Source organism: Hippocampus guttulatus, chromosome 8, assembly GCF_054856545.1.
Source record: "Hippocampus guttulatus isolate MCC_2025c chromosome 8, RoL_Hgut_1.0, whole genome shotgun sequence".
Taxonomy (NCBI): Eukaryota; Metazoa; Chordata; class Actinopteri; order Syngnathiformes; family Syngnathidae; genus Hippocampus; species Hippocampus guttulatus.
In genome coordinates, this window is record NC_141268.1 from 23,710,601 (window position 1) to 23,722,717 (window position 12,117).

The 12,117-nt window shown below is 46.5% G+C and overlaps 1 protein-coding gene across 2 annotated transcripts; it reads right to left on the bottom strand.

The window, feature by feature from the left end:
• Positions 1-1,085: 1,085 nt before the first annotated feature.
• top1a (DNA topoisomerase Ia) lies at positions 1,086-11,963 on the bottom strand. 2 transcript variants are annotated; one of them, XM_086118003.1, is made up of 21 exons: positions 11,800-11,963; positions 11,252-11,276; positions 8,939-9,023; positions 8,730-8,826; positions 8,465-8,517; positions 8,236-8,328; positions 8,070-8,139; positions 7,213-7,304; positions 6,998-7,113; positions 6,796-6,917; positions 6,580-6,702; positions 5,790-5,977; positions 5,417-5,561; positions 4,682-4,825; positions 4,410-4,595; positions 4,267-4,335; positions 3,811-3,925; positions 3,520-3,647; positions 2,685-2,779; positions 2,459-2,608; positions 1,086-2,393 (listed from the first exon to the last, which is right to left on the bottom strand). In XM_086118003.1, exons 1-21 carry the CDS (start codon positions 11,830-11,832, stop codon positions 2,291-2,293), a joined length of 2,232 nt encoding a protein of 743 aa, XP_085974129.1. In that variant the 5' UTR covers positions 11,833-11,963; the 3' UTR covers positions 1,086-2,290. The 2 variants fall into 2 exon arrangements, with proteins under 2 accessions (XP_085974129.1, XP_085974128.1); XM_086118002.1 differs by lacking the exons at positions 11,252-11,276; positions 11,800-11,963 and adding an exon at positions 10,710-11,133 and having other exon boundaries at positions 1,086-2,169; positions 2,264-2,393.
• Between the last annotated feature and the right edge of the window lie 154 nt (positions 11,964-12,117).

Consider the following 12,117-nt stretch of genomic DNA (forward strand, 5'->3'; position numbering starts at 1 on the left):
TCAGCAGTGTCGTGTTGCTTGTTCGAAAGTGAGAATGCTGCCAGAAAACAAAGCTGGGGGATACTTTTGGAATGTTTCCGCATTGATTGGCGCGCCACCTGCTGGCGAACGGCAGAGAATATTTCAAAAATGGCAGAGAATTTGGGAACTCGGCTCGGTTCTACTTATTGGTCCCCCCCCCCCTTTTTTTTTTTAACTAAAAGGCAAGATGGGAGTTGAGATTGGCCTCAAATGCTCCTGGGCTGCTCTCTAGACACTCTGGAGGATGCTAGCTAAGCTAAAAGCTATGATGGACAGTCCCTCCCACCCGCCCTGACAGCACTAGGTACTACCTAGTACAGACCCTGTACTACAGGGGTGTCCAAAGTCGGTCCTGGAGGGCCGCTGTCCTGCCTGTTTCGCAGCTCTCCCAGCTGCAACACACCTGATTCAAATGATCAGCTCATCAAGCAGCTCTGGAGCAGCATTAGAACAATCCTGATGATGTGAATCAGGTGCGTTGCTCCTGGGAGAGCTGGAAAACGGGCAGGACAGCGGCCCTCCAGGACCGACTTTGGACAGCCCTGACCTAGTAGGTAGCGCCTTCAGCCGGAGACCGTTACACCCGCGCTGCAAGAAGGAGAGATACCGCCGCTCGTTCCTACCGACTGCTGTCAGGCTGCTGAATAAAAAAATGAAATGATGTGACAAACATTAGTAAATAGCACAACCACCTTATCTTTATCTGTGAATGCAAAAAAAAAAAAAATTAGAAGAAAAAAAACATTCTTATTTCCCCATTGTGGGACAAATAAAGGATATCTTATCTTAAAGATGTATTTGGTAGACAATGACTCTGTCATCAGAGTAAATACTGTTGTGGCTATGGTGCGATGATGAGAAGAAATGCAGCGATGCCAAATCCTGCTTGGATTTAAATCAGTCCCGGAGGTGAAACCAACAAGAATACAAGCTTCATTGTTTTTTTTTGTAAAAATGGATGATTTTTTTCAGACGGGTCGAGTGGCACCGGTCGACAATTCTAAGCAGCCGAAAGGACCGACCAGGCATCTGGAACGCGGAGACACAATACGCGAGGCAGAAAATATGTTTTGATGTGTGGGGGGTTTTATTTATATTCTGAACCTACGATGAGCATACAACTTAACATGATCAAATGCTAGGACAAAAAGGTCAAACAGGAATAGGATGTTGACTTTACAACTACTTACATCAACTTTCCTATCTTGAGTGGAATAAAATGAATTCACATTAAAATGTTACATTGCTTCAACCTCATTCTTTACACAACTACCTAAAATCGTAACAGATTGGTGATTATTTTTGGCAAAGTTGATATCCCTCACACACTTTTCTCCAACGAGAAACACGTTTCCTTTTAGACTTAAATACACCGAGTTCAAGTAAGAGGGGGGATTCTTTTTCTTCAAACATGAAGCTCAACCCAGATGTCGACTTTGGGGGGGCCCCGAGTAGCAGCTTCAGGGGATGGGGGCTCGCAAGTGACGCGCTCAAAATGATTGATTCACATTTACACTGAAAGGAGAGAAAAACAAAAGTCCCTGATTGAAAGGCTGTAAAACATATATTCACATTCTGCTTGCTTAAGTAAATGTTAACATGGTCGCAGTGTTCCTCCACCCCCCAAAAGCTTGCCCACTTCCCACACATCCGCATGCTAAACACCATTTTTAAAAGTCCAGTTTAAAATAATCACCCTAAACAGACAGCTTTTACGGTGAGGGCCCCTAGTACACGTACGCGCGCGCGCACACACACACACACACACACTCACACGCCCGCACGCACGCACACCAAGCTCACAATTGTCCTTGTCCTCAAAAGGCCTGTGGGTGGTATTAAGGAATTCATTTGACTTTTATCAAAATATAGATGCATTCATAATACATGAAGGGGCTAAAATAAAAACAGTGAATAATGATACAATAATACAAAGCATTTTGATTTTTTTTTTTTTTTGCTCATTACACAAGCAATAGGACCACAGAGTTCAAAGTTCAGGCATCGTCACAGGGAGGAAAAAGGTGGCGGTGGGACATCTTAATCCCGGCACTGTGCCTTGATGCTCAGTTCAGCTTGATGCCTGATCGCAGATCAGATGTTTCAAATACCACTCGAATGTGGCCTTTTCGCTTCTTCCTGCCAAAACTATCTTGGGCCAGTCCATCAAGAAGAAAAAAAAAAATCATTACTGTATAGTAAAAACAAGTATCCGATTAAAAAGTAGAGTTAAAACCACAACCTGGAATTTAAAATTCAAAACTGGAATTTAAAATTCAAAGTCTTCGTCTGCCATGTCGATGGCCCAGGCGAACTTCTCGCGCTGGGTTTTGTTGTAGATCTTCTCAACGGGAATGCCCCACTTCTTACACCTGGTAAGCGAAACCCAAGTTAGCGGGCTGGGCGCACGTAATGAGCAGAAAAAAAAGTTACTGACCAAGCCACAGAGATGCGAGGGTCGAGATAGTTGAGCTTTGAAGTGCCGAGCGCAATTTGCTTGTTTTCTTCCCGATCGGTGGCCTGCACTTCCAGCTTCATCAGCTGCTCTTCTATCCTCTGGACGGCCTTCTTCTTGGTCTCCACGGCCCTGCGCGGTCAGGCGGGGCTCGTCATGACATGAGCCCGACACAAGCCGACGCGCGGCACATCTCGAGTCCACTCACTTCTTGGATTTCTCGTCCTTCCGTACTTTGGCATCAGCCTTGGCGCTCTTCAGCTCTCGTTTTGCGTCCGACAGCTGGTCCCTTTTCGCTTCGATCTGAGACGAGTCAAAAGGGGACAACTCAGTCATCGGCCATCAACAAACACAAACCTGTCCTGCGTTTCCTGCTTCTGGTCTCAGATCCCGCAGGCAAGAGCAGGCTAAAAAGTGCGGTAGCCACTGTTCCACCAAAGGTAATGGGACGCACGGGCATTATAAGCGTGCAGCGCATCGTAGCTGCCTCTTCATATTGATGGCTGCTTTGCCCTCCCCAATCAGGCACTTTTTTTTGGGCGGTAAAAACCTTATCTATGGAATGCAATCCTCAAAGAGGTTTAAAAAAAAAAATAAAAAAGCAGCACTGACATTGTGGCTCATGACCCATGCAAGCAGGTGACCATGTTTTTGTTTTAATATTTTGATTTTGTGCAAGAATGGGCATTTTTCAGGGTTACAAAATAAAAAGGTACAACATGATTTTTAAGGCCACAAAAAAGTGCTTTGAAGCAACGGACAAGCCCTTCCCGCAAGTAGCCCATTAAATCAAGGTTACAAAGCACTTGGAAAAATTCCCCTGATTAAACTTTGCGACAAGCGACGGCTTGTCGATTCATAAATCTCGGCGGCTCAAATGATGACGTACTTCGGGCGCAGACAACCTCATCGATAAGACTCCTTGGAAGTGCGCCACGGTACGATACGCGTGTAAACGTGACCGTTTGCAAAGCGACGTGACAACGGTGATCCATTCGGGTTCCGAGGCGCTACTGTGCACGGAACATGATCGCACCGCTCACCTTGGTCTGCAGGTTCTGCATGGACTTCTCAAACGTCTTGGGCGGAGCCCTCTGGTGGTTGCACAGGATGGCCACGGCTCTGTTGGCCCTGTTGTAGGACAGGATCTTGGCCGGAACGTTCTCATCCACTAACAGACGAAACCACGTTGATTTGACGGGGACAAAGTAGACACTCGTCAATTAGGGAAAGGATGAACACAAGAACGTTTTTGTCATCCATCTGGTTCGGACCCCCCCCCCCCCCCCCCCCAACCCTCGCCCCCCAGCCGAGACTGGCCAGCGACAGCGTACCGTTTGTCAGCTCTTTGAGCTGCTGTTGCAAGGTGATGGACGCATTGTATGTACGGAAAACTTTGGCCGTCAGACCGTCCATCAGCTCCTGAAGGTGCTTGTTGAGAATCGAAGTCTGCCAAAGCCAAACGGAAACGGCGTCAACAAGGCGCCAACATTCCACACGCAGAGATACGCGGGCTGCGCTTCCGTCGCGGCTACTGGACCCTTGCCATCTTTGGTGCTATTGTGCCAGGCCAAATTGATTCCCGAGCTCAAACTATTCTCGCAGTTGAAAAGCATCCAAAGTGCAAATCAGGTCTTGCATTGTTGCGAGCCCATCGATGCCTGCTGCGCTGCGCCTTCTCTGCTCTAAGTACCGGCTGGTTGACTTCTGCTCGGGCTTGCGCGACAACAATAAAATGTCGCTCGGCATCTCGCCGCAGACTGCGGTCGAACGCCGAGGTCATAGCTTACGTTCAGGCGATCAAACAGGTCGTCGTCCGGCTCTTTGTTTTCCATGAACAACTGAAGGTTTTTAAATACCTGAAAGAGAAAAGCGCAGCCAGGAATAACGCGTCGCTCCGTGAGACCGCGCTCCCGAGAGCTGCCGTTCTTACCCTTTTTTCCACCGGGACTTTGTTGTAATATCGGATGGAATCTTTCCCCAGGAAGTCAAACTCCACCACATACTCTTGCCCGTCGTTCTCTGGATAGAGCTTGAGGTGTTCCACTCTCAGGGAGCAGCAGCCGACCGTGTCGGCGGTCTCCCCTTCCTCTTTCTCGTTACCCGCTCTCAGAGCCAGCTGCGACACGACAGACAGCGAGCGAGCGAGTTGGCCTTCGACACCTTCCGACTGAGAGCGACACACGCGGGCAGCGCGGCGCTCACCTTGTCGATGAAGTAAAGCGCCACCGCCCTCTGTCGAATCCTCATCTCCTTGGACTTCCAGTCGTCGCGATATTGGGTCCTGATGCGGTCCACGCATTTCTTTAGTCTGCGGGCCGTTTCATACTTTTGCCAGTCCTTCTCTCCCTGCGCACAAACAGAACGGACGACGCTTGGCTCACAAATGTTTGGACCACTATTAATGAACGCCGACAGTGCGGCTCACCGTAGACCGAGGCCTACACACTTCCTTTGGCTCTGAGCTGAGGTCTACTCGCAAAAGAAGGAAAAAAAAAATCCCCCACTTACTTGTACTGCGGTTGGCTCGGGGTTCAGTCCCAAGTGATCTTTCGCAAACCTCACGAATTGAAACGAGCACCTTTTTCCTTCATACGGGCCGCGCGTTTGATGCTGTGCCATATTGGACAGCCGACGGATTCGTCAACACCCTCACTCAAGTTTTTTTTCCGCGCCACTGGTGAGTAGATTTTAAAACAAGATACACGACACATTTACCCAAGCATTTGTGTCCAGCTTTTAACTGTAAAGAGTGCGAGTTCAGGATTCAATTGGATAGCCAAACGGATTTTTTTTTTTTTTTTTTACAGGAGTCGCCCGGTGGTCCCAGATTTTCGCATTAAACTTGCACTCGTTCTTGCTAAGCTGACTGACAAAAGATGAAAATGCCAAGTGAGGAAACAAGGCCCGCGCAGCGGTGAAAGTCGGGCTGAAGCCTACCTTGATCCTCGAGCTGGGGTTCAACATGATGTACTTGATGGAGCCTTGGATGTTCTCCGTCCACGACACCAACCACGTCACTTTGTTATCATGACGAACTTCTTTCCACTTTGTGCCCGGGGGAGGCTGCGGGTGCTTGGAGTCCCTGCGTGCATTATTACGGGTTGATGGTAAAGGTACTGTGCACTTTTTAATCGCCAGACATCTTTCGATACACACGACACATGTAACTTCTGTTTTATGTATTAAAACACGATCCGTTTCCTAAAACAATCAGTCCACTGTGACTTTCCAAAGACCCTGATGGAACCGCGCTGCTGCCAAAAGGCCTGATGGCTCAGTTAAAAAAAAAAAATAAAAAAAAAACACTAACTTGCTGCAGTTGACGATGATGTCTTTTGGTCTGATCCGACGTTTAAGCATGCCCATCTTGGGATGGTCTCCACGACCACGGAACAGGCCAGGGGGCTCAATGCGAAAGTTAGCAATACGTTCCCTATGGTTGTCCATGATGCAGAAGCCGTACTCCTGCAAGAGGCGCTCATTCTCTGCTTTTATTTTCTACAAAAAGGTGCAAAGAAAAAAAATTAAGTTAATGAATGCCATGAGTACAGAAAAAAGCTAAACCCTGCGAAAGGCTCGTGACAAACCAAGAATTTGTATCTGCACGTGCATGCGGGGTGCACCGCGAAGCCAAGCAAGAGTAGCTCTGCAGATGCTGTTTGCTTTGTGTTCTGATTACAGCTCAGCTATGTGTGCGAGAGAGAGGGAGTACAAGTCATAGTGAGTGCGTATATGGGTGAGCTTGTCATGCGTGTGTCTTTGTACCTGTGGTAGAGTCTTTGTGTGTGTGTGTGTGTGTGAGAGAGAAAGCTTTACAATGAACCACAGATGCCAATATTGAGCATATGGATGAGCATCCGTCCATTATCTGAAGCGCTATATCCTCACGACGGTCGCGGGCGTGCCGCAGCCTATTCTGTATCCTGGCTGACGTCGGAGAGTAGGCGGGGGACACCCTGAACTGGTTGCTAGCCAATCGCCGGGCACGCATCGACAAACTCCGCCCACGGAGAGCAGGAACAGGCTCCAGCCCGACCGTGATCCTCGTGAGGAGAAGCGCATTCGAAAATGGATGGATCATCAAGGTGACAGAAGCTTACCAATTTCTCTTCCTTGGACATGGCCTTTCTGGCTTCCGACTGAGCCTTGAAGTAGTCAGACATCTCCGAAAAGTTGCATTTCTTCAAATCTGTGATCTTCGCCTTTTCCTCTGATGTCATTTCCTGCATTTGGAAAAATATCCTAGTAATTAAATATTTTTTAAAAAAAGGTTTGCAGAAACTCTCAAAAGACAACTCGTCTTATTTTCCACCTACTTTCCGCCAATCTTTGAAAAAGTTTTTTCGAAAGATGTCCTTTGTGGTGTACTCATGATCCAGCATTTTGGCAAAGAACGTGGCCACCTCTTCTGCCTCTGGGCTGAGCCTCATTGGCTTGCCTTCAAGATAGATAAAGAAAGAAATTAAATATGGCGATGGGCCGGGTAGATGTCGTGGCAAGTCAACCCGGGTTTCTTACCATCATAGTAGAAGTTGACTTTGCTCGGGAGGGGCTCGTATGGAGGGGCAAACACAGGTCCTTTGTGCTCCAGAAATTTCCACTTGACACCATCTGTGTATCTCTCCTCTTCCCACCTGGAGTCAGCGCACAATATAAATATATTTATTTCTATTTTTTTTTTTTTTTTTAAGTGTCATGAAAGAATTGCACCAAATCCACTCTCAACAACTCACCATTTCCATTTCTCTTCTGGTTCCTTTTTTGCTTTCTTTTTTCCATCAGCAGTTTCTCCTTTTTTATCTTTTGTCTTTTTAGGCTTGATGTCCTAAAAAGGGAAGAGAAAATGAAAAGAGTGAGCCCAACCAAGGTGCCGATTCACATCTCGCCACAAAGCCCGACTGCCGGCTTGATCTCCGTGAAACCCGCATCGTGGTAACATGTGATGTAAATACACCAACAGTAAAACATGCTAAATCAACTGGGCTACAAACATTTGCAAATGTGAATATGCAATATGTCATCCGTTACTGGAAACGGTCCACTGATAAGCTTTACGACTGGGCAGTAAAAAGAACAATGCTGTTCAAATGGAAGCTAGGCAAGGGCAGGTTGGAGTGAATGCTCCAAAAATCGTTCGACACCCGCATTTCAAACCTGAAAATAAATCAATACTTTGAAAAAGTGCGGAGAGAACAAATGAAAAGCGATCCTAAACCTCAGAGTGCCTCCAAACCCGGTGCAACTTGTTATGGTTTCTTGCTATGGCAGCTAATTGCGCATTGTCATTTTGGAGTTTTGTTCATACTCCATACAAATGGAAGCCATCTTTGCACAAATTTTTAGAAAAGGCAGCGCTGTAAAAACCCCTAACGGTGAATAAAATGTTTCTTTTTCCTGTAATCTCTGGGTGAGGCAGCGGTCACTTTGGTGGCGCTAAACGAAACGAGTTTGGAATATAGTCACGCCTACCGAGTTGAATACCGTTGATGAAATCTCAAAATAATGTTCGACATGTTCTCCGGTTTTTCATAGAACCGCCATATTCATTTTAAAAAGTATTTTTGCACACAAGCTGATGTACTTGACTTACCTCCATTTGTTTCCTTTTTTTGTCCTTCTTGTCATTTTCCGTCTTAACTTTTTTGGACTTAAAATCATAACTGAAACATGAGCATTAACAACACCAAGTGAGCCGAGGGACCACAAAGATTATACACATGATGAATGGCACGTTCAAATGTTCACTGGGCACTCACTCTTCGTCATCGTCGCGCTCTCGCTTGAGAGACTTCTCGTGTTTCGGGGAGTGGTAAAAGTCATTGTCGGGCTCGCACTTCACATGTGGCGGGCTGAAAAAAGCAGCAAAACAATCAAGCTTCCATTTTTATTTCATACAGGGTAGGCCATATATTTGTATTCAAAACACCCCCCCCCCCTTCCGTGGATCACAATGAATGCCTTCAAAGAGAAGCCGAGCATCCATACCTGGCAAATCCATTCTCTTTCTCCTTTTTGATTTTACCATCAAGGACTTTCATCTATAAAAGGTTGGCACACTTGTTAATCAACGGTCATTCCCTTCAAAACCTTTCCGTAGGAATACCACTTTCGGTGTAAAACAAAAAAGCAATAATGGGTAAGACACACCGTTTTCATCTCCTTCGTACTTACGCGTAGTCGACACGATTCAACAGGACACAGAGAGCGGCTGCAACCAAAATGCCCATGCTGAGACGGCATTGCAACGCACCTTCTTCTCCTTGTGCTTGTCCTTCAATTTGTCTGTGCTTCCATCTTTGTGCTTCATCCTATCCTTGTCCCGATGTTTTTTGTCAGACGCGTGGTCACTGATGTGGCAATACATGAAACACACACGCAGCAGAGATCAGACTTGGTGGGACAAAATGTATATTGGTCGCCACCCCAGTCAAGGAGGTGTATGCAGTCTCCAGCTCGTACCCATTGCCGTGCTTTAGTTTCTCCCGTTCCTTATCCTTCTTGTGGTCCTTGTGTTTGTGTTCTTTATATTTATGCCTGTGGGAGTCTACAAGAAAAAGGAGGTCATTAGGTGGGAACAGTGGCCATCCAAATCTGCACTCGGTTTTGGGATATCCCCAGCACGATGTGCGGTGCGAGTGGTCTAGCACTTGTTCCGTATGACCAACCGCACACGTACGCACGCACATTATCTCAAGGAAGGGAGGGGGAAAAAAATACAAAATACTACTTCAATTCAATGATACAACCACACAGTGCCCCCTTGTGGCGACAGCAGCCACTGTTTGAGATAATGCAAAGCAGTGACGGGTTAAAACATGTCAAAGAACGCGTTTTGGCCGCTTGCCCTACTTTTCAGGTCAGAAAAGCAGATGCGGGCGCCCTTTTAGATCCACGGATGAACGGGTTTTCGGGTGGCTCGACATTTCTAAAGCTGATGCTTTTGGCTCGTGTCATCCTTGGAGAGGCAAAACAAAATCCCTCCATCAATAGGGGCCATTTGACTCATATAACAAATATTACTGTAGTTCAAAGCGGTGATCAAAAAAAAAATTGAGCATATGCAAAATATGTTGAGCGGGAAAACATGGTCAGATCCTGAATTCTGTAATATGTTCTGGAAGCAAAGAAAAATTGGCTGAAAATGTAGTCCCCGTTTATCATCCGATTGTTCAACTCAAGGCCGCTTGACCATGCGGCTCTGAAATTTTTGACGAAATCAGCATCGAGGACGTCACTGGACTTCTTACTCATATGGTTGGTCCGTTGGTTTTGAAAAATTGTCGGCGACAGTTTGATCTGCAACGTGTCAGATCACTGGCAAAACGTTGGCATTGTTTCCCCAAAGTAAACGTAGACGTTTGCAAAGGTCTTGGTGTCATTTAACTCCAAGATAACAACTGCTCGACAAGCTTTTACTAATTTAGCCTGCTTTCACGGAGGACGAGACAAATCAGAGAATATTGACAGTGGAAAGGCTGAAATTCCAAGAACGTGGTCAATTTTAAAATTAAACAAGCACTCTCAGGGATTACTTGATGATCAAACCTCATTCCATCATTGAATAATTTGATCATCACTAAGTTGTTGATTCATCAGTGTACCTAACTGGACCCCTTCAGAGTCGACTCAAACCGGCTTTGGTGCTCTTCTTTGAATAGTTTTAAACTAAAAGTTGCTCTATTTCTTGATCACAGGGGCTCCTGCTCTTACATGTTGGCGTTCTTATTTTGGTTGCACTTGCATTTTGTACATTTAATCGGCATTTACTGCCCCGCAAATTAGGTTGGAGGGTTGTCTGTTCACATCGTTTTTGTTTTGGAATTGTACTAGGTTCTTTCATGTTAAGTTGAATGTACTGTATACATTGTATTATGACTGGATTGCAATTCGGAAGAACTCATTCTCAGTGAGTTTTTAATCGCCTGATTTTAAAAAAAGAAGCTTTTATTTGTTTGAATCGCAGGTGACACCATAGCCATTTGTGACCCCCTGCCCCCACCCCGAAAAAATATATATATCTTGTTCCACCTCAGCCAGTGTCAATTTTGTAAGACAGAAGCAGACAATCATTCATTCTTCATATTTGTAGCATTTGGGATATTCAGAATGCAGCTAACCAAACGGTTTGAAATCGTTTTCGACCCCCCCCCCCCCCCTTCACCACTTTGCTGCTTGAAGTCGACTTAAAGGCTGTCAAAAGTTACTTTCTCTCGGGTAATGACATATTCACCCCCGGTGATGGAAACAATCGTGCCGGTGTCGACAATGAGGCCTTGGCTATCGCCGGTCACTTCGCGTTCCCGAGCGGAGCGCGGCGGAGGCGAGATGGGTCGCCCTCTCAGCCATGGAGGCATGTACAGTCGGACACCTCGGAGGCGGCGAGCTCGGGTTCAGCTCGCAGCAGTCAGGCCGCTGCGCCGAAAAAGAAAATGGCGCAGAGACTAAGTCCTCAACCCCCAAACCCTCACTTTCAGGTGGAAAATTCGCCCGCTTAACGGGACCGACGGCCACATCGAACGCGAGAAATCGATAACACACCTCGAGCTCTGTCCAAATACGCATCCGAAGTGCCGATAGTATTTTCCGAACAGCTGTGGCAAGACCTCCCTTTTGAACAATAGACGCTTGTGAGTGAAAGAGAGGACTTAGTCTCTGGACGCCATTTCTGTGCCCTGCTCGAAACTAATCCCAGGTTGTCATTTATAACCGAGGATATGTGCAAATTTGTGGGGCAGATGAGCATTTTAATCGAGATGTATACTGGTCGCTTACCGTTAACCCGAAAGCCACAGTCGATCTGAAACATATTAGAAAGGAGACAAGGGTTACATTTCGTCGAAGCTAACCAGCCGGCGGCTAACTAACTTTGAACTTGCTGGATGGCAAATCGACAGTATCTTAGCTTCTTAGCTAGGTGAGCTAACGTGCTACGCTGGCTGACTGGCTGGCTGGCAATAGGACTTGGCGGCTAATACCGAGACTGCTTGAGCACAATGCTAACGCCACATTAAATCCAGCTTTCCGACACTTTATTCAAATCTGCGTCTAACCAAATCAGACTAAGTAATAACGCGTCAGCACGCTGCTGTGTCATCATTACCAATTATTGAGTACAAGTTGTCAACGCGCTATTATTAATCATTACTATCCATTATCATTAATACAACGAGGAGACTTGAAGAAGACACTCGGCCAACGCGCATTAGCAGCCACTAGTCACAGTTAGCTAAGTTACCCTGTCAAGCCAAACAAATTGAACGCTAGCAAGCATGTACGCGCTGAACATCGATGGCGGCGTCACGAACTGTGCTCAGCGTTACCTGGTCCTCGTTGTGGGAATGGTCACCACTCATTTCCTAAGCGGTGACTGACAAACAAAATAAAATGAAAATGACAAACGTGACCGGCGAGCAGCAGCAAGCAGAATGAAGAAAGGATTGGCTTGCTGTGACCTAAGTGCCAATTGAATTGCAGTGCGCATGCGCCACGTTTAAATGGTTCGCAGTAGTGTGGCTCCTCCTTCCGAGAAACGTGTTGCTTTTTAGCCGCGGCGGCAGCGGGCAGAACCTCAACCTTCTCAAGCTCACCACTTTTGGTTGTATCCACAGAACAGGCTCGACGCATGACGGCGGCTTGTT